We start from the raw sequence: 27,857 nt of genomic DNA, 5'->3' as shown, positions 1-27,857 counted from the left end.
TAAAGTTCACTCTACCGTTGTAATTTTACACCAAGTGGGCTTAGACAGTTTACCAAGAATTCTAAGGAACATTCCTTAAATGAAATCTACAGAAGCAGTAAAGAAATAGGAGTACTCGGTAAGTCCCAGACGCTTCTGCATGCCCATGACTATAAAACCAGAGGTCCTAGATGTTTTTACCAAGTGTTCATCTCCACTCTGGCTGTTTGGAGCTAGTCCTAGTCCAATTTCCTAAATGCAGTCACCCATACATACTCATTCTTAAGAATGCATGCATTCAAATAACGCCACAACTTGGAGTGACCACCACTCTGACGAGAATAAAGAAAAGGCCGTCTGCAGGTGGATTTTCGGCCCTAAAAGTGGTGCTAGGGCGGCCACTTCCACGAACACCCCTCTACCCAAAGCAGTCGGAGAGCCCGCGGCTGTGCCGTTTTTCCGAGCCGTTCCCCCAAGCCTCAGTTGCCTCTGCATTTTTCAGAAGTGACTCATCGCCTCAAGTCAGGTTCTGCAGCGGGGAAGCCAGGTCTGTTTCTTTCCAGCACTTTCTGATCGAGGTGGCTCAGGTCAGACCCGGCGCAATGACTCCCACCCCCACCCCCACCCCTACCCCTACCCCACGCCCCTGGAAGACTCACAGCCGGGGGCGAGCGAGGGCGAGACCCCCGAAGTTAGACCCGCCGGGCGGGTGGCGGCGCTGGGGTTGGGAGGCCGCGGCCGCCCGCCAGCCCCGGGCCGCTCCCGCCAGCACCCCGCCTTCCGAGCGGCCGGGACTCCGGGGCTGGGGAGGCGGGGGCAGGGCGCGCCGCTCCGCTGACCCAGATGGGAGTCCGCCAGCGCCCGCACCCCGCACCCCGCGCCCCGCGCCCAGGTCCCCGCGCCCCGGACCCCGCGCCCGCGCCGCCTTTATTCCCCGCGCGCCGCCGCCAACGCCGCCGCGTCCGGCCGCTTTCCCACCCCACCCATCGCACGCAACTTGCCAGCGCCGGCCGCCGGGCGCCCCCCGCACCTGCACCCTGACCCCCCAGCCCCCGCCCGGCCCCGCCGCGACCGCTGCAGGATTACCTGCTTCGCCGCCCCGGGGTCCCGTCCTCGGCAACGCAAATCCGTGGTCGGCCACTGCGCCCTCCTCCCGCGGCCCTCCTCTTCTCCTCCCTCTCCCTCCTCCCCCCTGAATCGGAGCCGGTGTCAGTCACGCTGCTCCCGGGGAGAGTCGCCGCCAGCTTCCGGAGCTCCAAATACAGACGAGCTGAGCGGGGAGAGGGAGAGCAAAGCCACGCGGGTGGGGAGTGGAAATAAAGGGGAGCAGAGAGGAGAAGGGGGTGGAGGAAAGGAGGGGCAGATGGGCCGTGGGAGAAAAGACAGGGAGATGGGGAAGGCAGAGCCGGGGAGAGCCAGCCTGCCTGCCAAGCGCCAGGCTAGGAGAGAAATGGATTCAGTGCATCAGGCAGTATTGCAAAGAAATCTGGAAAGATCCGGAGGCTCCTGGCTAACGGAGGCACAGATAGGTTAAATCTCCAAACACTGGTGCAGAGAAATGGGTAATGGGGTCCTTAGGAAGCAAGAGACCGGCTTGTGTACCCCCAGACCCAAAATGAGGATAAAGGCTCTGGCAGGAGAAGGAGCTAGTAGACAGCTAACGCTTTAGCGAGGCATCAAGACTGGGTGCACTCATAGCGTGTGACATTTTTAAAAAGTATTGTATAAACAGCAACTTTTAAAATGTCCTGATTGTTTAAAAATTAAAGTAACCAAACCCAGCCGGCTTAAGATGTGCAGTATATTTGCGGCCACTTCCCCTTGATGTATTGATCATAATTACAAAATTGGAGGCTTTTCTCTATTAATGTCATTAGGAAGAAAGCACTGATTTTCAATTTTCATCAAAGTTTATTTCAGTCTAAAAAAAGTGACTTGAAGCTCTTTATTGAATTAATGCCAGGAAAATAATTGCAGACAAGAGAGAAAAAGTGGGGAAATGTAATTGATGTCTTACAAAAGTAAAATCTCCAAACAATAAATATGAGATGAGTTTCTAAAAGACCAATATTCTCTGTCGATGCACATAATTTGGTTCTGTACATTACAAGGTTTATTCTGACCCCATAGGTCACAACTTAAACAAAGATCATTCCAATTGCGCATTGCTCTCTGCTGACAGTAATGAGGTACAGTGAGTCTTTGCTTCCCTTTGTCTGGAAAGAAGGGAAACAAAATGACATAAACATTGATCAATGAATGTGTACACTGCATACAGCCAGAGCCAGCACCATCCTTATCCTGTGCATACCTTGCATATGGTAGGCATTCAATATGTTTATATTAAATAATGAATGGATGGATGAAACGTGTATGTATTTAAAACATTTATCTTCCAGAAATGCAGAAATATTATTTAAATATTTATTATTTAAATAATATTTAAATATTTATCTTCCAGAAATATCCATAGGAATCAATGTGTGCAGGATTACAGGAAAGTTCCAAGCATCCATTCAATATGACATATTTTTAGCACTAACTTCAGCAAACATTAGCAGAGCATTTCCTTAGCTATATCTATTTTTTATTGGAGTATAAAGTATTATGGAGTCGAAGAGTGGATGAGACACAAATCCTGTCTTTAGGTTGATAATATGGTAGGAAGATGTGAAGAGTATAAAAATAATCACGGTTCAAGGAATGTTGTAAAAAAATATATTCTAGGAGAAGTATGAACAAATTTCCATGGAGGGGGAGCTTGCCTCTAGTGCTGGGGATCAGAGAACGCTTTCTGATGGACATGTGTTGAGTCTTCATGCAGAAATGAGACTTAATTAAGAGTGGATAGTGGAGGAAAAACACTCAAGATGATGGGCAAAGATGGAAGTGGAGAGGTAATACAGAATGGTATGTATGAAGGACTCAGTGAGTTTGGCTGGAATGGAGGTTAGGCCCTGGCTGGTAGAGGCCTTTGATCTTAACCTAAAATGCAGCCTAAGTGGTAGGCACTGGGGGAATATTGACTTGATTGTCAAGCATAACCATGATAACAATGGTTACTTTGGTGCGGGCATATAGGACTGGAAAGAGGTAGGAGGCAGGGAAATCCACTAAGAAACAATTACCTAGTCTAGAGGGAAGTAACGAGCCTCAGCTTGAAGACTGCTCTCTTCCCTTAACTAGCCCTGTCTGTCATAGCATCTGTCTGCTATACGATGTCTCCCCCAGAACGGCTAACCCCTGAGAACACCCCTGTGAACGCTTCTTCCTCACAATGCTTTGATACTTATTGTCCATATTTTCTAACTAGACCTATACATTCCAAGAAAGTGGGGATTATGTTTGTTTGGTTAATGGCTATTTTCTCAGGCCAGACACTTGAAGATCATTGACTACACGTGGGTTGACAACATTTTCTTTTACAGGATTAGGTCAGAAGATAGTGGAATAGGAAGGAAGAGGACAGTAGCTGGGCTTTTCTAAATCTTTTCGGTTCCCCTTGAGATTCCAGCCCAAACATGCCTTTTTCCTTGGCTGACGATCTCATGATGTGCTAGACAAGGAGACTGATAACTGTGTTAACTTCTACTCCTTCAACTTTCCTCCCTTCTACCTCAAAATTTCTCCCGTTGTCTCCTTTGCCCACTTTCTTCCTTCCTTTCTTTTCTTTCTTTTTTCTGAATGGAGTCTTGCTCTGTCACCAGGCTGAAGTGCAGTGGCGTGATCTCAGCTCACTGCAACCTCCACCTCCCAGGTTCAAGCGATTCCCCTACCTCAGCCTCCTGAGTAGGTAGGACTACAGGTGCATGCCACCACACCGAGCTAAATTTTTTTGTATTTTAGTGGAGACGGGGTTTCGCCATGTTGGATGAGATGATCTTGATCTCCTGACCTCATGATCTGCCTGCCTTGGCCTCCCAAAGTGCTGGGATTACAGGCGTGAGCCACCACACCCGGCCTGCCCTGTATATTTCTTTTGAGTTGATTACCTTTGCTTATATAGAATATAACTTTTTAATGAACTCTTTTATATCGGGGCTTTACTAGAATCTCAACAGAGGAGGTGACCCAGAGACTCAAAATTCAGTCTATAAAGTTTATATAGTACAGTAGTGCCCCTTATCCACGAAGGATATGTTCAAAGACCCCCCAGTGGATTCCTCAAACCACAGATTCATATTGAACCCTCTGTACTGTGGGGTTTTTTTCCTACACATATGTACTTACGATAAGTTTAATTTATAAATTAGGCACAGTAAGAGATCAACGATAACAATTCATAATAAAATAGAATAATTGGCTGGGCGCGGTGGCTCACACCTATAATCCCAGCACTTTGGGAGGCCAAGGTGGGCAGATCACCTGAGGTCAGGAGTCCGACACCAGCCTGGCCAACATGGTGAAAGCCCGTCTCTACTAACAATACAAAAATTAGCCTGGCGTGGTGGCAGGTGCCTGTAATCCTAGCTACTCAGGAGGCTGAATCACTTGAACCTGGGGGGCGGATGTTACAGTGAGCCAAGGTCGTGCAATTACACTTCAGCCTGGCCGGCAAGAGCAAGAGACTGAATCTAAAAAAAAAACAATTATAACAATATACTGTCATAAAAGTTATGTGAATGTAGTCCTTCTTCCTCTCTCAAAATATCTCCTTGTACTATACTATACTCACCCTTCTTCTTGTGGTGGTAAGAGATGACAAAAGGCCTATGGGATTTAATGAACTGAGGTGAATGACGTAGGCATTGTGATGATGGAGCGTTATACTACTATTCATCTTCTGATGATTATGTCAGAAGGCGACTCATCTGCTTTGAGTGATTTTATTAGTTTGTTCTTGTGTTGTTATAAATACTCAACACTGGGTAATTTATAAAGAAATGAGGCTTAGGCTGGTTGCGGTGGCTCATGCCTGTAATCCCAGCACTTTGGGAGGCTGAGGCGGGTGGATCATGAGGTCAGGAGTTCGAGACCATCCTAGTCAACATGGTGAAACCCCGTCTCCACTAAAATGCAAAACACTAGCTGGGCATGGTGGCGCGCCTGTAGTCCCCAGCTGCTTCAGAGGCTGAGGCAGGGTAATTGCTTGAACCCAGGAGGCAGAGGTTGCAGTGAGCCAAGATTGCACCACTGCATTCCAGCCTGGGCAACAAGAGTGAAATTCAGTCTCAAAAAGAAAAAAAAGAAAGAAAGAAAGAAATGAGGTTTAATTGTCTCACGGTTCTGCAGGGTGTACAGGAAGCAGAGCGGCTTCTGCTTCTGGGAAGGCCTCAGGGAGCTTTGAATCATGGCGGGAGGCAAAGAGAGAGTGCCTTTGGGAAAGGGGGGAGGTGCCACACACTTTTAAACAACCACATATCACGAGAACTCACTATTGTGATGACAGCACCAAGGAGGGATGGTGCCAAACCATGTGAAACTGCCCTCATGCTCCAATCACCTCCCACCAAACCCCACCTCCAGCATTGGGGATTACAGTTCAACATGAGATTTGAGTGGGGACACAGATGCAAACCATATCAGTGACACTGGATCATGGAGTCCTTACCATGGCCATGGTTGGATGCAGGAGCTGATGGTGTCAACAGGCAGATAGCCTGGAGATCAGGGGTGTCCAATCTTTTGGCTTCTCTGGGCTACAGTGGAAGAAGAAGAATTGTCTTGGCCACACATAAAATACACTAACGATAGATGATGAGCTTAAAAAAAATTCCAAAAAAAACTCATATATTTTAAGAAAGGTTACAGATTTGTGTTGGGCCACATTCAAAGGCATTCTAGGCCACATGTGGCTTACAGGCCCCAGGCTGGACAAGCTTGCTATACAGTGTAAATCTACTGGGCAAAGGGATGGTTCACAGATGGACAAGATGGAACAGGATGGCTTGAGATTTCTTTTTTTTGAGATGGAGATTCACTCTTGTTGCCCAGGCTGGAGTGCAATGGTGCAACCTCAGCTCACTGCAACCTCCGCCTCCCAAGCTCAAGCGATTCTCACGCCTCAGCCTCCTGAGCAGCCGGGATTACAGGCACCCACCACCACGCCCAGCTAATTTTGTATTTTTAGTAGAGACGGCGTTTCTCCATGTGTTCAGGTTGGTCTCGAACTCCCAACCCCAGATGATCCGCCCAGATGGCTTGAGATTTCATCACCCTTCTCAGAATGGAGCTTCTGTGGTCTCTTCTTCGAATCTTCTCCTGAGGGCCTGTCTTCATCGGTTTGAGCCAAGGCACGAACAGCCTCGTTCATCAGAATCATCTGGGTAGATTGTGTTTGGTATGTTTAGCCTTTTGGGGAATATCTTTTTTAAAAGATCATCTTACTATGGCCATACCTTAACTCAACTTCCAGGCCTTGAAGTCGGGGTGCGATAGAAGGTATCTGAGAACAGGAAGGAGGTGCTGACACCGCTCAAACCGCTGTGTGTCTCTAATGATCTACCTTGTGGATAAGATTGTGCCCACATAAAAATTGTGTGTAACTAAAAATAGATAAACCACTGGTCTTAATAAATGTAATCATCTTTTAAAAATGCCACTGACTTTTGGAACTGTACCTGAATGCTTCAGTCTACTTTCATCTCTTCCTTCTTTAAATACCTTTGAAATTTATTTTTTAAACTGGAAATAAATTACTATCTTGAATTTCTTCTGTTTGCTGTTTTTTAAGTGTCCCCTGTCAACGTGTAAGTGCTTGAAAGCAAGGCCACTGATACTTCGAATATCTTTTTTTTTTTTTTTTTTTGAGACGGAGTCTTGCTCTGTCACCAGGCTGGAGTGCAGTGGCACAAGCTCAGCTCACTGCAACCTCCGCATCCTGGGTTTAAGCGATTCTTCCGCCTCAGCCTCCTGAGTAGCTAGGAGTACAGGTGCATGCCAAACGCCCGGCTTATTTTTGTATTTTTAGTAGAGACCAGATTTCACCATGTTGGCCAGGATGGTCTCGATCTCTTGACCTCGTGATCCACCTGCCTCAGCCTCCCAAAGTGCTGGAATTACAGGCACAAGCCACCATGCCCGACCAAGTCTGGCTTCTTCAAGTGGTCATATTTAGGCTAATCCTTCTCACTAGCTGTATTGGTAGTTTATTTTAATCACACTGTAGCATTTCATCTTATACCACAGTTTATTTATTCCTCAGTTGAGGGCAACTTGTGTGATTTTCAAATTACAGCCATTTTGGATAAAGTCACTGTAAACATTTGTATACAGGTTTCTGTGTAAACATCAGTTTTGTTCCACTTGGGTAAATACCGAGGGGCAGGATTAGCGGGTATGTTCAGTGTATGTTGAACCTTACAAGAAATTTTACAAACTTCTTCCTAAAGAGGCTGTATTAGTTCGCTTTCTCAACATCAGTGTTTGTAGGTTCTAGCTATTTCACATCTTCTCCAACGGTTACTATTTTCAGTTGTTTTTTTTTTTTTTTTTTTTAATTTCAGCCATTCTAAAGGGTGGCGTCTCACTGTGGCTTTAATTTACATTCCCCTAATGGCAGATGTGGTGCATCTTTACTTGAGCTTAATTTATGCATTGGCATCTTTAAGACACACACACACACACACACACACACACACACACACAGTCATGATTGTGTACAGTGTCACCATGAGAAGTATTTGCAGTAGCTGGGGATTGAAAACTCTTACATTTCATCTTCTATTCTTCTTTATGTGCTATCTAAATTTTGTCAAAAGCATGTTAATTTTGAATTTTTAAAACACAAGTTAATGTTTTAAAAAATTTCCTCCTGGCCAGGCGCAGCGGCTCATGCCTATAATCCCAGCATTTTGGGAGGCTGAAATGGGCGTATCACCTAGGTCAGGAGTTCAAGACCAGCCTGGCCAACATGGTGACACCTTGTCTCTACTAAAAATACAAATAATTAGCTGGGTGTGGTGGGGGGGTGCCTGTAATCCCAGCTACTCAGGAGGCTGAGGCAGGAGAATTACTTGAGCCCACGAGGTGGAGGTTGCAGTGAGCTGAGATTGCACCACTGCACTCCAGCCTGGGCAACAAGAGCAAAACTCTGTCTCAAAAAAAAAATTTCCTCCTATAGATAAAACCATCTCTGTGCTTTATGAATTCTCTAATAGGGCTTCATATACAAAATATAAAAAGAGTAGATTACTCAGATAACCACAGGGGAATCTAAGATTCAAAGGGCATTGTGTTCAGTTCTGTAAAGAGCTCCCTCTCATCCATCTCTTCTGATGTTCAGACCTCATCATAAGGTAAGACAATGTTATTTATTTCACCTATTTCAAAAATCCATAACCAATCACTTTGATCACTTTGGTAGGAAAAATGGGCATGGTGGTTTATGACTGTAATCCCAGAAGTTTGGGAGGCCAAGGTGGGCAGATTACCTGAGGTCAGGAGTTCGAGAACAGCCTAGCCAACATGGCAAAACCTCTTCTCTACTAAAGATACAAAAATTAGCCAGGTTTGGGGGCACGTGCATGTAGCTCCAGTCACTTGGGAGGCTGAGGCAGGAGAATTGCTTGAACCTGGGAGGTGGAGGTTACAGTGAGCCAGGATGGTGCCACTGGACTCCAGCCTGGGCAACAGTGCAAGACTCTGTCTCAAAAAAACAAAAAAAACAAAAAAAAAAGCTTAGAATGGGAGCAATATAAAATTTTAATTTCAAAATTGAACCCTAACCACAAAGAGATACCATAACACACCTATTAGGAATGTATGACATTGGAACACTTGAACATACCAAGCATGGGTGAGAATATAGAACAACTGCAACTCACGTACAAGGCTGGTGGGAATGCAAAATGGTACAACCAATTTGGAAAGCTTTTTGGCAGTTTCTTAAAAAGTTTCAGCCAGGTGCAGTGGCTCACACCTATAAAATCTCAGCTACTTGGGACGCTGGGGCAGGAGGATCGCTTGAACCCAGGAGGCAGAGGCTGCAATGAGCAGAGATCATGCCATTGCACTCCAGCCTGGNGGGGTTTCACCATGTTGACCAGGATGGTCTCGATCTCTTGACCTCGTGATCCACCCGCCTCGGCCTCCCAAAGTGCTGGGATTACAGGCTTGAGCCACCGCGCCCGGCCCACTTCGAATATCTTTTACGTCCGTACTCAATCCTAAGGAAGGGCTGCTAACAGCCCATGTGGTGGCTTTTCCTCTTGTCACATGTTAGCAAATATCCTCCATTCTTCCCTAAGCCACCCGCACACCACCCACACAGCTATACACAGTATTCCTGAACAAGGGCAGTTCATGATATGCAATCAATGGTCAGTATACAGATTTCTTGGTTTTTGCTTAATGAAACAAATCCAGGTTTAAAGTCAGGACTTAGAAAAACCAACAAGTTTATCTTAAACAATGTAGAAAATAAAACGGTTACCAAAAGCATTTAACACATTTTTATTAAAATTCCAATTATTGAGAAGAAATACGGTTATGGTTTTGAAAGTAGAATTAATTAAAGAAAAGCCAGTCTTCAAAGCTGAGAGACAGTATAAGGAAGAGAAATTATTCGAGAATATGTAAGAGACCTGTAGGCCAATTTGAATCTAGAAAAAGCTACCAATATGATATTTAACACTTGTACTCTGAGCGTAAAGAAGGCTTCAGGGGGTGAAATTGCCTGAGGCCAATGGTTAGGGTTTATTAGTAAGAAAGCAAGTTTATTTATTTTCCATTTTAATATAGCATCTTAAAAGTAATGAAAGTATAAAACAGATAAAAATAGCACATCATCCTAACAGCATGTATTTGTGTATTCTTTCATTTCTCTTCATATCTCTTCCATGTGACATATTTTGTAGTTTTAAGTTAAAAGAGAAGCCATAATCTATAGTTGGAATCAAGAATTAGATTTCAGTCTGGATTTCAGGTGGCTCATGCCTGTAATCCCAGCACTTTGGGAAGCTGAGGCGGGCGGATCACCTGAGGCGAGGAGTTGGAGACCAGCCTGCCGGACATGGCGAAACCCTGTCTCTACTAAAAATACAAAAATCAGCCAGACGTGGTGGCGGGTGCCTGTAATCCTAGCTACTTGGGAGGCTGAGGCAGGAGAATTCCGTGAACCCAGGAGGCGGAGGCTGCAGTGAGCCGAGATCATGACATTGCATTCTGCTCTGGGTGACAGAGTGAGACCCTGTCTAAAAAAACCAAAAAGCATTAGATTTTAGTTCTAAAGGTGAAATTATGAGCATTGAGTGGAATCCTGCCGCTCTCATTTAATCATGGCTGAAGTAAGTGTTTACACTATTGCTAGAAATGGGGCATCTGGCAAGGGCAAAGAAAGCAAGCTGAGAGGTGTGGAGAAGTCTACCCCGCACTTAGCTGAAATTAACAACCACCTTTGAAGTGAAACAAATGCCAAAATATCACCCACCTGGCACATAGAAGGCTCTCAATAAATATCATTTGATCTGAATATTGTGACACAACACTTAGGAAAAAATATGAAAAATATACATTGCCTAGAAGAAACTTTGATTGTCCAAAAGCACTTTTAAACAATAAATGAAAGTCAGTGGTCTCTTATGAATTTAATATTGTATATACTGTGCATATTATATACCTAGCACCATTAAATACAGAGTATTTATAATGTTTAATACATACAAAATAAAGAATGGATTAACCTATAATTCCATGGAATCTCTAAGACAGCAAGTGGAAAATTCCAAAACAGTAACTCCCCTTCCAGTCAAGCAGATTCCTAGTCAGATACATACAAACGTTTTACAAAGACCAACTCTAGAGATCCAAGTGTCTGCCTGTTTTAGCTCCATAGTCATTGTTTTGTTGATGACTAAAACAAGAGGGATTAACTTTGAATAACTGTCCTGGCCAGACCTCATGCTTGGAAAACAGTACTCTATTGAGTTTTATGGGTTCCTCTGTTTTTTGGCAACAATGCAATCTGGGTTAAATATTTTTGCAGTGATCCTTAAAAATAACAATAAGGCTGATTTTTTTAAAAACCTGATCCTTCTTTCTGATACCTCACATGTTTCATTGATCCGATCCAGTTTCTCATTGAACGTACAGGATAACATCATGAGTAATTTAGATGCGGAATCTACGGGAAAGGAAGCGCTAGGAGCCACCTTACCAAGTCTGGTCAGAGCAGCAAGCATTCTCCTCCTTCTCTCCCCCACACTTCCCATCCAAGATTATCTCTATCATCTTGTGACTAAAGGAGAAAATAACTCCCCAGCTGTCAGTGGCTTTCTCAGCTGCCAACATGAGAACTCGAGCACACAGGGGGAAATTCCTGAATTAAGGAAATGTGTCAGCATGCACACTTTGATTACACCATGTGGGCTTTGGGGTAGGCATCCTATCAGGGCTCCCAGAAGAATGTCTGAATTATGGAATCTCAAAAGGTTGAACTGGGAAGCCGAGAATAGAATGGTGGCTGCCAGGCCTAGAGTAGGGCATGGAGAGATGTTGAACGGTACAAAGTTTCAGTTAGACAGGAGGAACAAGTTCTGGAGATCTGTGTAGCATGGTGATCACAGTTAATAATAAACTATTATATACTTGCAAGTTTCTAAGAGGGTAGGTCTTCAATGTCCCCACAACAAAACATAAGCATGTGAGGTACGGGTATGTTCACTAGCTTGATGTCGTCATTTCACAATGTATACATACACAGAAACATCGCATTGTACACCTTGTAAATACACAGACAGTCCTGACTTAGGAGGTTTGACTTCACCGTGAGTTTATCTGGTATTATCTAGGGTATTAAATGCATTTTCCGGACAGGCACGGTGGCTTATGCCTGTAATCCCAGCACTTTGGGAGGCCAAGGCAGGTGGATTATGAGGTCAGGAGTTCAAGACCAGCCTGGCCAACATGGTGAAACCCCATCTCTACTAAAAATACAAAAATTAGCTGGGCATAATGGCACATGCCTGTAATCTCAAATATTTGGGAGGCTGAGGCAGGAGAATGGCTTGAACCGGGACCCGGGAAGCAGAGGTTGCAGTGAGCCAAGATCGCGCCACTGTACTCCAGTCTGGGCTACACAGCAAGACTCCGTCTCAATAAATAATAAATAAATAAATAAATGCATTTTCCATTTACAATATTTTCAACTTTACAATGGGTTTATTGGGACATAGCCCCACTGTACATCAAGGAGCCTTTGTAGACAATATTTATTTGTCACCTATATCTTAATTAGCTCCTGTCATTCTGCCCTTCCTTCCTTTTTTTTGAGAAGGGGTCTCATGCTGTTTGCCCTGGCCACAGTGCAGTGGTGGAATCATAGCTCACAGCAGTCTCAAACTCCCGGGCTCAAGCGATCCTCTTACTGCAGCCTCCCAAGTAGCTACGACTACTGGCATGAGTATGCTAATTTTTAAATTTTTAATGTTTATAGTGACGAGGTCTCACTCTGTTGCTCAGACTGGTCTCAAACTCCCGGCCTCCAGCGATCTGGCTGCTTCAGCCTCCCAAAGTGTTGGAATTACAGGCATGAGCCACCATGCCCAGCCACTCCTGTCCTTTTGAATAAGATGTCGTATGGTACTAGACCAGAAGCAGCTGGGTTTTCTATGCTTTAGAGGGAGCATATGTTCACTCATACCATTTCAGAAGTTCTATGGGCCCCGTCAAATCTGTGAATAGTGAGTGGAGTGGTGGTGTGAAGAAGGGAGCTGAGGCCCTCCTTGGTGTTGGCTCCTTCCCCAGCCTTCTACTTTCCAGGGATCCGTAAGAGCTGGAGGCACGGCGACAGAGATGAGAGAGGTGAGGATCCCGGTAAATCTCCACATGCATGCTGGGAGGCCCAGGAGCGGGCAGCAGGAAAGGCAGGATGCCCTATGTGGCCGGTGAGGACAGACAGAACCAGGGCCACCCACAGTGCTGGGGTAGTGAGCATGGCTGGCCGGGCTGTGGGCATCACTGGCCCGGGGAAGCAGGGTCTGGCTGGAACAAAATCTTTCCAGTCGACCATCCATGACCACATGGTGGGTCTCACTGAAAGCAATCTTGAATTGAAATTCAAAGAGTCTAGCAAGGCTACCTTTTTAAATTCACCTTTTAAGAATAATAAAACCATTAATGGGTGAAATTCTGCATTTTTGAAACTTCAATAGCCACCTAACTGCAATTCTGGGTGGCAGAGAGAGACTCTTTATTTAACAATAAATAAATAAACAAAGCAGGCTGGGCGTAGTGGCTCATGCCTGTAATCCTAGCACTGTGGGAGGCGGAGGCGGGCAGATCACTTGAGGTCCAGAGTTCGAAACCAGCCTGGCCAACATGGTGAAACCCCATCTCTACTAAAAATATATATCGAAAAATTAGCTGGGCTTGGTGGCATATGCCTGTAATCCCAGGTATCATTTCTGCGATTACGTCTAACCAGAACCTGAATAGAACTTTCTAAGAATGGCAACATCATAAACCTTTTATTTATTGTGATATGATTTCAAATATCCATTGAGAGATTTTTGCCCCACCCCCACCCCATCCTCCAAAAACAGAGAACTGGTTGCAAATTGGAGCAAATGCTGCCATAGATTTGCACTTTCCAGGATTCTTCAAAACATGAGTAAGAGCTCCATGGCCTCCCACAGTGGCCCAAAATAGACAATTTTCCATGGTCCACTGGAAAATTGGCATTTATCATGGGGGAACCTTAGCCATTATGTAAGAGTACATTCTGTAGACAGTTTTTCAACTCTCCACATACGATCCAGCCCTACTGCCTAAAGTCCCAGAGCTGGTCTTTTCCCTGGTTTCTGGGGCAGTGATGAACAGCCTGCATTCTGGAATGGGGCTTGATCTTGGCTGACTCATGGTAGCACTTGCTCTGTGTATTTTAAGACAGGCAGTCAGTACAGTTCAATCACTTTTCAGTTCCTGGCTTTGGAAGTAAGCAGACAGCAAATTTTATTTCTCACGTTGGTTCACATCTATCGTGTTCAAACATGGTCAGCAAACTGAGAGCAGCAAGGGCTAAAAGAACTTTCTGTGATGATAGAGGTCTTCTTTTCCCTCTGTCTCCCCACTTTATCCCTCAGTCCCCCCATTTTATCCCTCATAGAAGAAGCCTCCTCTACTTCTTTGTGAGGACACAAAAAACTAAAATAGCAGGGCCATCCACGGTAGCTCAAGCCTGTAATCCCAGCACTCTGGGAGGCTGAGGTGGGTGGATGGCTTTATGTTAGCAGTTTGAGATCAACCTGTGAAACATGGTGAGACCCCATCTCTACAAAAAGTACAAAAATTAGCTGAGTGTGGTGACACACACCTGTAGTCCCAGCTACTTGGAAGGCTGAGAGAGGAGGATTGCTTGAGCCTGGGAGGTTGAGGCTGCAGCAAGCTATGATTGCATCACTCCAGTCCAGCCTGGCGACAGGGCCAGACCCTGCCTCAATAAATAAATAAATAATATGAAGCAAAATAAAATAGCAATTGGACAGGGACAGAACAGCAGTAAACAGATTTCTAGCAACAAGTGCTTTACAGTTGATCTGTTCAACATGGCAGCCACCAGACATGTTGCTATTTTAATTACATTTTAAATCAGTTCAACTAGTGAATTGAGTACAATAAAATAAATTATTTAGCTCCTCACTAGCCACATTCCAAGTGCTCAATGGACACATGTGACGAGTGGCTTCTGTTCTGGGTACCACGGCAATGAGCTGATCAATAGGTTGTAGGAGAAGGAGTTGAGAGGAGAAAAGGGTTCTGCCACTCAATCCATCTTCCAGACTTCTTCAGCCTCCTCATCACCATCATCTCATGCTTCAAAGATTAAAAACAAAACAAAACAAAAAAAACAGGCCTGGGCCGGGTGCAGTGGCTCACGCCTGTAATCCCAGCGCTTTGGGAAACCAAAGAGGGCAGATCACTTGAGCCTAGGATTCGAGACTAGTATGGGCAATACGGTGAAACCTCTTTCTACAAAAAAAAAAAAAAAAATTAGCTGGGAGTGGTGGCACAGGGCTGTAGTCCCAGCTACCTGGGAGGCTGAGGTGGGAGAAGCCCTCGAGTCTGGGAGCTCGAGGCTACAGTGAGCCATGTTCATGCCACTGCCCTGTGACAGGGCAAAATTCTGTCTCAAACAACAACAAAAGGCCCACAAGCCTCTAGTCTAAAGGCATCAGGATGGCTTCTTGTTTATTAATAATTTTATATAAGGAAGCCAAACACTTTGCAACTATCGTTAAGGTTCAGGTTTTCTTAAAGTGTTATTTCAAAGCAGGCTTTATTAAAGCATAATTGTCATAAAATAAACTATACATATTTAAATTAGATAATTTAAGTGTTGACATCTGTATATGCCTAGGAAACCATCACCAGCATCATGATAATGAATACATCCACCGTCCCCAAAAGTGACGTCGAGCATCCTTGCAATCCTGCTCCCATGCTCTTTGTGGCCCCTCTCCCATCCCCAGGCACCCACTGATGCGCTTTCTGCCATTATAGATTTGTTTTCACATTCTCAGATTTTATATAAGGGGAAGCATACTGTTTGTATTCATATTTTGGCTGACTTCTTTCACTCAACATTGTTATTTCGAGATTTATCCATATCCATTATTTTAAGTTGCTGAGTAGTATTCCATTTTACAGCTGTCTCATTGTTTATTCATCCACATGTGGACGGCACCTTGTTCCGGTCTGGAGCCCTACGAATAAGGCTGCTATCAACATTGCGTACAAGTATTTGGACGTATGCTTTTCTTTCATTCAAGTAAATACCTAAGGAGTGGAATAATTGGGTCATATGGTAACTGCTTTTTTTTTTTTTTTTCCGAGACAGAGTCTTGCTCTCTGTCGTCCAGGCTGGAGTGCAATGGCATGATCTCTGCTCATTGCAGCCTCTGCCTCCTGGGTTCAAGCGATCCTCCTGCCCCAGCGTCCCAAGTAGCTGAGATTTTATAGGTGTGAGCCACTGCACCTGGCTGAAACTTTTTAAGAAACTGCCAAAAAGCTTTCCAAATTGGTTGTACCATTTTGCATTCCCACCAGCCTTGTACGTGAGTTGCAGTTGTTCTATATTCTCACCCATGCTTGGTATGTTCAAGTGTTCCAATGTCATACATTCCTAATAGGTGTGTTATGGTATCTCTTTGTGGTTAGGGTTCAATTTTGAAATTAAAATTTTATATTGCTCCCATTCTAAGCTTTTTTTTTTGTTTTTTTTGTTTTTTTGAGACAGAGTCTTGCACTGTTGCCCAGGCTGGAGTCCAGTGGCACCATCCTGGCTCACTGTAACCTCCACCTCCCAGGTTCAAGCAATTCTCCTGCCTCAGCCTCCCAAGTGACTGGAGCTACATGCACGTGCCCCCAAACCTGGCTAATTTTTGTATCTTTAGTAGAGAAGAGGTTTTGCCATGTTGGCTAGGCTGTTCTCGAACTCCTGACCTCAGGTAATCTGCCCACCTTGGCCTCCCAAACTTCTGGGATTACAGTCATAAACCACCATGCCCATTTTTCCTACCAAAGTGATCAAAGTGATTGGTTATGGATTTTTGAAATAGGTGAAATAAATAACATTGTCTTACCTTATGATGAGGTCTGAACATCAGAAGAGATGGATGAGAGGGAGCTCTTTACAGAACTGAACACAATGCCCTTTGAATCTTAGATTCCCCTGTGGTTATCTGAGTAATCTACTCTTTTTATATTTTGTATATGAAGCCCTATTAGAGAATTCATAAAGCACAGAGATGGTTTTATCTATAGGAGGAAATTTTTTTTTTGAGACAGAGTTTTGCTCTTGTTGCCCAGGCTGGAGTGCAGTGGTGCAATCTCAGCTCACTGCAACCTCCACCTCGTGGGCTCAAGTAATTCTCCTGCCTCAGCCTCCTGAGTAGCTGGGATTACAGGCACCCCCCCACCACACCCAGCTAATTATTTGTATTTTTAGTAGAGACAAGGTGTCACCATGTTGGCCAGGCTGGTCTTGAACTCCTGACCTAGGTGATACGCCCATTTCAGCCTCCCAAAATGCTGGGATTATAGGCATGAGCCGCTGCGCCTGGCCAGGAGGAAATTTTTTAAAACATTAACTTGTGTTTTAAAAATTCAAAATTAACATGCTTTTGACAAAATTTAGATAGCACATAAAGAAGAATAGAAGATGAAATGTAAGAGTTTTCAATCCCCAGCTACTGCAAATACTTCTCATGGTGACACTGTACACAATCATGACTGTGTGTGTGTGTGTGTGTGTGTGTGTGTGTGTGTGTCTTAAAGATGCCAATGCATAAATTAAGCTCAAGTAAAGATGCACCACATCTGCCATTAGGGGAATGTAAATTAAAGCCACAGTGAGACGCCACCCTTTAGAATGGCTGAAATTAAAAAAAAAAAAAAAAAAAACAACTGAAAATAGTAACCGTTGGAGAAGATGTGAAATAGCTAGAACCTACAAACACTGATGTTGAGAAAGCGAACTAATACAGCCTCTTTAGGAAGAAGTTTGTAAAATTTCTTGTAAGGTTCAACATACACTGAACATACCCGCTAATCCTGCCCCTCGGTATTTACCCAAGTGGAACAAAACTGATGTTTACACAGAAACCTGTATACAAATGTTTACAGTGACTTTATCCAAAATGGCTGTAATTTGAAAATCACACAAGTTGCCCTCAACTGAGGAATAAATAAACTGTGGTATAAGATGAAATGCTACAGTGTGATTAAAATAAACTACCAATACAGCTAGTGAGAAGGATTAGCCTAAATATGACCACTTGAAGAAGCCAGACTTGGTCGGGCATGGTGGCTTGTGCCTGTAATTCCAGCACTTTGGGAGGCTGAGGCAGGTGGATCACGAGGTCAAGAGATCGAGACCATCCTGGCCAACATGGTGAAATCTGGTCTCTACTAAAAATACAAAAATAAGCCGGGCGTTTGGCATGCACCTGTACTCCTAGCTACTCAGGAGGCTGAGGCGGAAGAATCGCTTAAACCCAGGATGCGGAGGTTGCAGTGAGCTGAGCTTGTGCCACTGCACTCCAGCCTGGTGACAGAGCAAGACTCCGTCTCAAAAAAAAAAAAAAAATCATACTTAAAAGGCTGTCTACTGTGCTCCATTTCTATGACATTCTGGAGAACATAAACTACAGTCATGGTTGGCAAAACATTTCTGTCAAAGACAGACCCCATACATGATGATGGTCCGTGAGATTATAATGGAGCTGAAAAATTACTATTAACTTTGTAGCAACTGTAATTTAGCACAACAGCATGATTCGGGTATGAACAAACCTAGTCCTCAAGAAAAGCTTCAGGCAGGTCCTTCAAGTGGGATTCCAGAAGAAGGCATTGTTTTCACAGGGGATGACAGCTCCACACGTTTGTTTGTTGTTTGTTTGTTTGTTTTTGTCCTGAAGACCTTCTAGTCGGACAAGCGAACGTGGAAGACAGTGATACTGCTGACCCTGACCCTGGGTAGGACTAGCCTTATGTGTGTGTGTTTCTATCTTCGTTTCTAAAAAAAAAGTTTAAAAAGTGAAAATGGCTGGGCATGGTGGCTCATGCCTGTAATCCCAGCACTTTGGGAAGCCGAGGTGGGTGGATCACCTGAGGTCAGGAGATGGAGACCATCCTGGTGAACGTGGTGAAATCCCATCGCTACTAAAAATACAAAAACTAGCTGGGTGTGGTGGTACACACCTGTAATTCCAGCTACCCTAGCTACTCGGAGGCTGAGACAGGAGAATTGCTGGAACCTGGGAGGCGGAGGTCACAGTGAGCCAAGATTGCGCCACTGTGCTCCAGCTCGGGCAACGAAAGCGAAACTCCATTACAAAAAAAAAAAAAAGGTAAAAGAAAAAAATTATTTTATTTGTTATTGATACATAATGTTTGTAAAATAAATTTTTAATAGAAAAAAGCTTATAATTTTATTTATTTTTAGATGGGGTTTCACTCTGTCACTCAGGATGGATTGCAGTCTCCACCTATGGGCTTAAGCGATCTTGTCACCACAGCCTCCCCACCTCAAGCCTCCTGAGTAACTGGGACTACTGGCATGGGCCACCACACCCAGCTAATTTTAAAGTTTTTGTAGAAACAGAGTTTTGCCACGTCACACAGGCTCAACTGCCTTTTCCTCATAAAGTGGTCCCCATGCAGCTCCCACCCCCTGCTGTGCCCACCACCTCACCCCAGCCTGAAAGTCCCCACAACCACCTCACTGTAATGCAGCTGTTGGGGAGGATCAGAAAAAAGAAATGTTAAAAAGAACTAAATAGCATTTCAGAGTTGTACTAGCTAAATAAAAAATTCACTGAAGGAACTCAACAGCAGATTTGGGCAAGCAGCAAATTTGAAGGTAGGTCAAATGAGATTATACAGTGAGAAAGAAAAAGAATAAGAATGAATAAAAATAAAGATCCTCAGGGACCTGTGGGATACCTTGAAGTGAACTGACATACATATAGTATGAGGTTCAGAAAGAAAGGAGAAAGAGGAAAACAGAATATCTGAAGAAATAATGGGTGAAAACCTCCCAAATTTAAGGAAAAACATCAACTACACATGGTCGAAGCTCCACATAGATAGACTCAAAGAGATCTAAACCTAGACACATTACAATTAAACCAGCTAAAACAAAAGACAAAGAATTTTGGAAGCAGCACGAGAGAATGACTCATCCCACACAAGGGATCCTCAACGAGATTTCACATCAGAAAACAGCTGATTTCTCATCAGAAAACATGAAGGCCAGGAGGCAATGAGATGATACATTGAAAGTGGTGAAAGAAAGACAGTCAACCAAGAATTCCATGTCTTTCAAAAATGAAAGAAAAATAGAACATTCCCAGATAAATGAAAGCTAAGGGAGTTCATCACTGGTAGACCTGCCCCACAAGAGGTGCTAAAAGGATTCCTTCAGTCTGATATGAAAGGACACCACACAGTAAGTGATTCAAATCCACATGAAGAAATAAAGATCTCCAAGAAGGGTAATTGCACAGGTAAATATAAAAGATAAAATTTTTTTTTAAAAACTCTTTTTTAAAAAAATTTAAAATACAACTGTGTAAAGCAATAATGATAAATTTGTGTGTGCTGACGGATCTATAATATATAGAGATGGGCTGTTGTAAAACAGCACAAAGAAGGCATGGATCTATATAGGAGCAAAACTTGTGTGGGCTATTGAAACTAAGTTGGTATTAAACCCAACTAGATTTGGATAAATTGAGAGGTTAATAGTAAGTCCTAGAGTAAGTACTAAGAAAATAACTAAAAAATATATAGTGAAGGGGAATTAAAATGCAAGACAAAAATATCTATTTAATGCAAAAGAAGTCAGTAATGGATGAATAGAGGAATAAAAAAGCACATAAAATGTGTAGATACAAAGACAAATTAACAGACATAAATTCCATAGGATCAATAATTACATTAAACATATATGGATTAAACACTCCAATCAAACGCAGATACTGGCAACATGGATTTTTTTAAATGATCCAACTGTATGCTTTCTTTTATAACAGGATCTAAATAAACAAATAGTTTGAAAATAAAAGGAGGGAGAAGAAATACTGTGCAGACAGTAACTAGCTGTTTATAGCATAGCATAATATATATGTATGTATATAGGTGTATATTTATGTATATGTACATGCACATGCACATGTTATGTATAGCATAAGGTACTGCATATATATACATATGTATACATTTGTGTATAGCATAGCATAATATGTTATGCATAACATAGCGTGAATAGTATAGCAGCTGTCATGACTGAACTAATAATAGACAAAGTAGATTTAAGGTAAAAATGGTTACTAAAGAAAAAGGACGGTACTTCCTAATGATGAAAGTGTCAGTTATCGAGCAGATATAACAGTTATAAACGTACTACACCTAGCAACAGACTCCCAAAGTATATGAGGCAAAATCTTACAGCATGAAAGGGAGAAAGATAATTCAACAAAGAGTGGTTGGAGAATTCAACACTCCACTTTCAATCTTGAAGAGAACAACTGCAAGGAAACAGAAAGGGAACAGAAGACTTGAACAGTGGCTGGGTGCAGTGGCTCACGTCTGTCAGCCAACACTTTGGGAGGCCTAGGAAGGAGAAGTTCTTCCTAGGACTTCTATGCGAAGGGAAGAGAAGGAAGAAAATAATGTGGAGCAGAAATAAATTAAATAAAGAAGCAGACGAAGACATCACCCACAATAAAGAGAACTACAGACCATCGTACCCAACCAATAAGAGCAAACGGAATCCACCAACGTGTATAACCATGAGTTATTTATCCCAGTTATCTAAACTTGGTTAAACATAAGAAAAATCATGTAATAGACCAACATGAACAGAACAAAGGGCAAAAAGAACACGATCATCTCCATAGACGCAGAAAAAGCATTTGATAAATCCAACTGCCTTTAATGATTTTAGAAAAACAGTTTAAGAACTAGAAATAGAAGGAAACATCCTCACCTTATAAGAATCACAGCTGGCATCATACGTAATGGTGAAAGACTAAAAGCTTTCTCCCTAAGATCAGGAGAAAAAAAAAGATGTCAGTGTCCACTATTTCTGTTCAATGTATTGAAGATTATAACTAGGATGATTAGGCAAGAAAAAAATGACATCTAGATAAAAAAAGAAGTAAACCTGTATCTATTTGCAGATGACGTGATGTTATACATTAAAAAAATCCTAGGAATATACAGAAAAAATGATTAGAGTTAATGCATTTTAGCAAGGTTGAAGGATACAGTATTAACATATAAAAATTTTATTTCTATTTTATTTCTAGCAATGGAAAATCTGGAAATAAAATTAAGAAAATAATTCAATTCAAACAGCATCAAAAATCAAACACTTAGGAGTAAATTCAACAAAAACTTTTTTCTACAATTCACTGACATGCTTGCATTTAAAAGATGGTGAAGCTTCAAAATAATAAAAAGTGTATTTCAATATTTTTCTTTTTCTGATTAAAAAATAACATTAGGGCCAGGCGCAGAGGCTTACGCCTGTAATCCCAGCACTTTGGAAGGCCAAGGCGGGTGGATCATGAGGTCAGGAGTTCAAGACCAGCCTGACCAATATGGTGAAACCCTGTCTCTAGTAAAAATACAAAAATTAGCTGGGTGTGGTGGTGCACACCTGTAGTCCTAGCTATGCAGGAGGCTGAGGTGGGAGAATTGCTTGAATCCAGAAGGAGGAGGTTGCAGTGAGCCAAGATCATGCCACTGCCCTCCAGCTTGGGCAACAGAGCGAGACTCCGCCTCAAAAAAAGTTTTTTTTCAAAACTTTTTTCAACGATTCACTAACATACTTGCATTTAAAAGATGGTGAAGCTTCAAAATAATAAAAAAGTGTATTTCAACATTTTTCTTTTTCTGATTAAAAATAACATGTATTTTTTTTATAATGAAGAAAATCATCATTATTTATAATAATAAGAAAGAATTATGGAGTACCCAATTACTCTAAGTGGAGGGCATGGCACTTGCCTAAACCATGCTAAAGTAACCCTTGTTGGTGCCCTGATGGTGGACGATGACAGAGGATGGAGTGGAAACCCTGAATGCTGAGGCTGAAGAGACGTAAGAGCTGGCGGCCATACCCCAATCACACCCCGGTCATTGCAGGCTGAGGAGCCTCCAATGATTGCAGCTACAACTTTCCTCCCATCTCCCTGCTCCACACACCCTACTGAGCCACCCCAATCCCACACCCCCACCTACATTTCACTCTTACGATTTCTAAGGGGTTTGTGTTGCCAGCAGCCCTGGAAGTCACCAGATCTGAGAGGCACAAGAGGAAGGGTGTTGAGGGAAGCTTTGTCTCGGTCTTGAAGGGCAAATCGTTTGAGAGAGAAAAATGAGACTGGAGAAACATAAGGGAGATTACATTCACTGAAGTCCACCTGGAGAATAGTACATTCACTTCCCAACAAAACGCACATGCTGGGGACTCTATTTTACTATGTATTGTCATAATTCTAGGGGATGGGTATTACTATCATTTTTATTTACAGATAAAGAAATTGAGTGGCTGGGTGCTGTGGCTCACACCTATAATCCCAGCACTTTGGGAGGCCAAGATGGGCGGATCTGAGGTCAGGAGTTCAAGACCAGCCTGGCCAACATGGTGAAATTCCATCTCTACTAAAAATACAAAAATTAGTTGGGTGTGGTGGCTCGAACCTGTAATCCCAGCTGCCTGTCTTTCAGTAGAGATCGTAGAGGAGGCTGAGGCTGGCGAATCACTTGAGCCTGGGAGGTGGAGGTATGGTGAGCTGAGATTGCGCCACTGCACTCCAGTCTGGGTGACAGAGTGAGATCCTGTCAAAAAAAAAAAAAAAAAAGAGAGAAAAAATTGAGATGCAAAGGGGTAAATAGCTGAGTCAAAATTTGTTTTCTCAGTCTTCTGAACATAAAGCTATCACTTTACCTTCTGCTGAAGATTGTTTAGAGAAGACAAAATGAAGAAGAGAAGAGGCTTCATTTAATTAAAATCACCACCCTCCCTGCCTTTCTCTCTCTCAGGTAGGCAGAGATGACATCTACATAAATCAGGGCCCTTCACCTTTCTCATTCCTCTTGCAGGTTCCTAAGATCATGAGCTCTTTAGGGAAAGGTCATATCTGAGTCCCTTTTGTATCCCTAAGATCTAACCTAGTGCCTCACATCCAGCAGAGATAGGGAAAAAAGCTTATAAAGCTTATGGGGAGAAGCCCATTCCCACATGATCTCTATTGAAAGCTATGCAGGCTGGGGGTGCGGTGGCTCACGCCTGTAATCCCAGCACTTTAAGAGGCCAAGGTGGGCAGATTGCTTGAGCTCAGGAATTCAAGAGTAGCCTGGGCAACATGATGAAACTCCATGTCTACAAAAAGTACAGAAATTACTCAGCTGTGGTGGCCCGCACCTGTAGTCCCAGCTACTCGGGAGGCTGAGATAGGAGGATTGCTTGAGCCCAGGAGGTTGAGGCTGAAGACGCTGCAATGAGCTGAGATCATACACTCCAACCTGGGTGACAGAGCGAGACCCTGTCCCCCCAGACAAACAAAAAACAAAACAAAAACCCCACAAAAATCTGTGCCTTGATTCTTTGTAACATAAATAGGATGTGTTGTGTGTTCTTTAAGATGCCTGCTGACCCTAACCTTCTGCACTGACAGGAAAGCTTACAGTTGTTTCCATAGACAACTTCAACAATCTACTGGACTACTTAATTTGTATCATCAGCAGCACTTGCCAGCGCTTACAGAGCTTAGATTTGAGATGCATAATTAGCCACTTTAGAGGAATCTCACGTGCTCACAATGAATTAAGGAACGCATATGGAAAATACACCTGGACCTTATTGGCAAATAATCAATGGGAACTGGGGAATTAGCTTATAGAAAATGCAATGACTTATTAAAATTTGGTGGAAGCCAGCCCGGAGACCTACTAACAAGTATATCATAAGTAACTTTTCCCTAGGAAGGAGATCCTTTATATGTTAAAAAGATTCTGTTTGCTTATGAAGGTGTGAAAATGTTAATTTTCAGAATCCAAAGAATATACAGGCTTCTCTTTAGGAGGATATTGTGCCAAGGTAAAATGAGAACCATAATAACGATATGTTTGTATGTACACACAGGAGAATTTTTAAAAATCCAATTAATTCTTAATTTAATATGTTGTCTTAGTAACTACCCTTTCAAGATGCTCAGTGCTTACAACATAACTCATAGCTTTACCAAGGCAGGAGAAAAATAGAAAAAGACAGAACCTTAAAATACCTTTGCCAATTAAATCCTGAATTATTCTCGACTCTGAGAATAGTCAGTCATTTTATTTAAGCTGCAAAGGATGATAAAGAACACACTGAATCTTCATGCTTCCACTTACATTTTCATTACTTCATAACCTTGAATGTGTTTTGGGGTTTCATCCAATATCTTTTACCTCCAAATCCAAGATGTTAAAAATAGGTATAAAGACCAGCAGCTTAATATCGGATCTTTACCTTAAGGGCTAAAGCCAAAATAATGGAGTTCATGACCTGAGTCACCAAATTCCCATAATCCCAGGGCAATTTCAAGAAATCCATAAAACGTGAAAAGTAAGTGATGAGACGGAGCTACAAACCACACACCAAAACCAGCTCATGCTTTCTTATTAACTCTTTGTAATGAAAGGTCATTGTTGAAGGTCAAAATGCCTGGATAGATTCACGGCAAGCCTCAAAGGTTTACTTAAAATTCCAAAAACCACCCTTTAATAGGCCTCTTCTATGATAGGTTCTTATGGCAGGTCCTGTTCATTGGCTACTAAAAAGCTATTCCCAGCCTCCTTTCCCTTGCTGCCCCCATTCTTGAGGCTTAATAGCCAAACATTTAGCTTTATATAGCTTTTCATCTAGCTAGGGAAAATGCGATGATGGCACTGAGTCCATGACATAAAAGCAGAATTCTGCTGGGGCATGTCTAGGTCAACCTGCTGTCCCCAGAGCCAGGGTTAGATGTGCCTAGAAGAGCCTTCCTTCATTTCCTCTTATTCCTACTTTGAATGCAAACATGACATCTGGAACTTTCACATTATTTAGCCATCATGAAGCCGCAAACATAAAGGAAAGGCCAAGAAACTTTCAGAGACCCATGCCACTGCACTAATAAATGCCAGCAGCCTCCTGCCTCCATGTTCTTAATAGGACAAAAATAAACCCTTGTTTGTTTAGAACGCTATCAGTTGGATTTTGTATTCCTTGCAGCCAAAAGCATTGCTAGTTGATAGGGTGTTTTACGTACATCATTGATCATTCCGAGAACACTCTGAAAGGTAGCCACTATCATCCCTATTTTATAAGTGAGGACAGAGAGGCACAAAGAATTTAAGTTACTTGTCCAAGACTGCACATGGACCTCAATCACTTCACTAGTATTTCCCAGTTTTTATTATTTTATTTATCTATTTATTTTGAGACTAAGTCTTACTCTGTCGCCCCAGCTGGAGTGCAGTGGCGTGATCTCAGCTCACTGAAGCCTCCACTTCTTGGGTTCAAGTAATTCTCCTGCCTCAGCCTCCCAAGTAGCTAGGACCACAGGCGTGTACCACCATGCCCAGCTAATTTTTGTATTTTTAGTAGAGACAGGGTTTCACTATGTTGGCCAGGCTGGTTTTGAACTCCCGACCTCAAGGGATCCACCTGCCTCAGCCTCCTGAAGTGCTGGGATTACAGGCGTGAACCACTGCACTGAGCTGTATTTCCCAGTTTTTAAATGGGGTTTCATTTACCAGCTAACCAGTAAGGTTGCATGCACTTACTGCACTCTCTTACTTCCTCTGTGTGGCAGGCACACGTGTGTGTGTGTGTGTGTGTGTGTGTGTGTGTGTGTGTGTGTGTGTGTGTTCGTGTTCTAGTGTTCCTACCAGGGAATTTAGCTTCTAGTCCAGTTCTACTACAACTTGCCTTCAGGGTGTGCCATCTACTCCATTTCCTCTTCTGTGAAACGATGGACCGGATTAAAGTTGAAAAATCTCTTCCAGCCCTCACGTTTTGTGATGCCATCATTTTCTCACAAGATTGTGAGCTTCACAACACTAAGTAGGGATTGTAGTTTTTTGGGGGTTTTTCCAAGCTTCAATTACTCTGCCCATGGCAGATATGCAGTAATTCCATTAAGCCTGTGCTGAGGTTTGAATGTCCCCCTAAAAGCATGTGTTGGAAGCTTCATCTCCAATGCAGTAGTGTTGGGAGGTGGGGCCTACCATTGCTTTTGTGTTTTTCAGTTCAGTGACTGTGGTTCCCACTGTATGTATAGTACGGCCAATAGAGAAGAGCAGCCACAGAGCTCTTCAGGGATTCAGGGGCTCTCCTTACAAATCTGTTTCTCAAGGCATGGGTGAAAGGTATGTCTTCTGGGCCCTCCTAGTGTGGGTGAGGTTTCACGTGGCAAATTCACTCTAGCATTCTCAAGCCCTGAATCCCTTCCTCGACGGTAAGCCACAGGACACCAGCCACTTCTAACTTGCTGTTGATGGGACATCTTTTGATCCATGTTTCAGCCAAACTGTTAGCACCTTTCTAACCCCTGAGCTGCAACAGTACATGCAGAATCTCTGCCCATATCAATACGTTTCAGCCTGATCCAACTGTGGGTTCCCTTCACCATTATCCCACACCCTTCATATCCATTCTCACACATGTTCCAGATATTTCTGCTTTATAGACTGGAAAACTCAAGTAGCTCTTTTAGGGTATAGCATACCTCCTCATGACTCACACTTGGTATCTTGCCTGTAGGATCCTGATGGGACTTGAGTCTAGTTATAGTTCTAGAAGCAAAAAAGGGTGGTGGGGCTGGGTCCTGAGGAGAATCGGGATTATCTTGTATGGCTACTGCCTCATGGGAAGGCACTACTGTCTCCAGTTAATCTCCTCCGACAGAGCAGAAAGGTTGATACCACTGTGGGTGGGGACATCGCTGCCTCTGAGGATGGGAGTGGAAATGGGGAGGTCACTTCTGGCCAGTGAGACTCAGCAAGTTCATCAGGGTCTTTCTACACGTTTTCATCACAAGTTGCAGAATTCCGCTGTTTCCTAACCAATGTCCCCACTTTAATACTAGTCGGTGAGGCTGAGAGTTCAGCTTTCCTTCAATTCAGCCAGTCGTGTGATGACAGTTTGTGTTTGATTTTTGGCAATTTCAGACCTATAGTTACAGGAGAGATGATTCTGACCGAGGACACACCTAGAAACTCCCAAGTCGCTTATGTGGAGTGGGAACCAGGAAATCCCACCTGGAGCTCATCCATTTCCTTCATCACTCTATCCAGCGACACCAGGAGCAACCAACAAACATCATTATATTCCTTGGTTTTCCACAAATGTTTGAGAATATTATGTATAGAGTCATTAAATTCTTTCCTCTTATAAGTAG

General features: G+C 43.1%; 2 protein-coding genes and 1 long non-coding RNA gene across 3 annotated transcripts in view; 1 reads left to right on the top strand and 2 right to left on the bottom strand.

The window, feature by feature from the left end:
* CAP2 (cyclase associated actin cytoskeleton regulatory protein 2) overlaps positions 1 to 1,591 on the bottom strand; it is a 142,150-nt gene extending 140,559 nt beyond the window's left edge. The window contains exon 1 of the mRNA XM_017521626.2: positions 1,066 to 1,591. The gene's annotated coding sequence lies outside the window, so the exon portion shown is untranslated. The remainder of the gene's footprint in view (positions 1 to 1,065) is intronic.
* LOC119470066 lies at positions 171 to 27,857 on the top strand. The gene is made up of 3 exons (XM_037736008.1): positions 171 to 526; positions 26,707 to 26,826; positions 27,628 to 27,857. The coding sequence occupies exons 1-3, from the start codon at positions 171 to 173 to the stop codon at positions 27,851 to 27,853; spliced, it is 702 nt and encodes a 233-aa protein (XP_037591936.1). The 3' UTR covers positions 27,854 to 27,857.
* LOC108299374 lies at positions 19,054 to 23,168 on the bottom strand. The gene is made up of 3 exons (XR_001822933.2): positions 23,131 to 23,168; positions 21,410 to 21,466; positions 19,054 to 19,152 (listed from the first exon to the last, which is right to left on the bottom strand). It is a non-coding gene; the product is annotated as an uncharacterized LOC108299374 (long non-coding RNA).

This window comes from Cebus imitator, unplaced genomic scaffold (genome assembly GCF_001604975.1).
Source record: "Cebus imitator isolate Cc_AM_T3 unplaced genomic scaffold, Cebus_imitator-1.0 Scaffold21, whole genome shotgun sequence".
NCBI lineage: Eukaryota > Metazoa > Chordata > Mammalia > Primates > Cebidae > Cebus > Cebus imitator.
The sequence above is the reverse complement of the archived record's forward strand: the minus strand, read 5'-3'. Positions and strand labels throughout refer to the sequence as shown.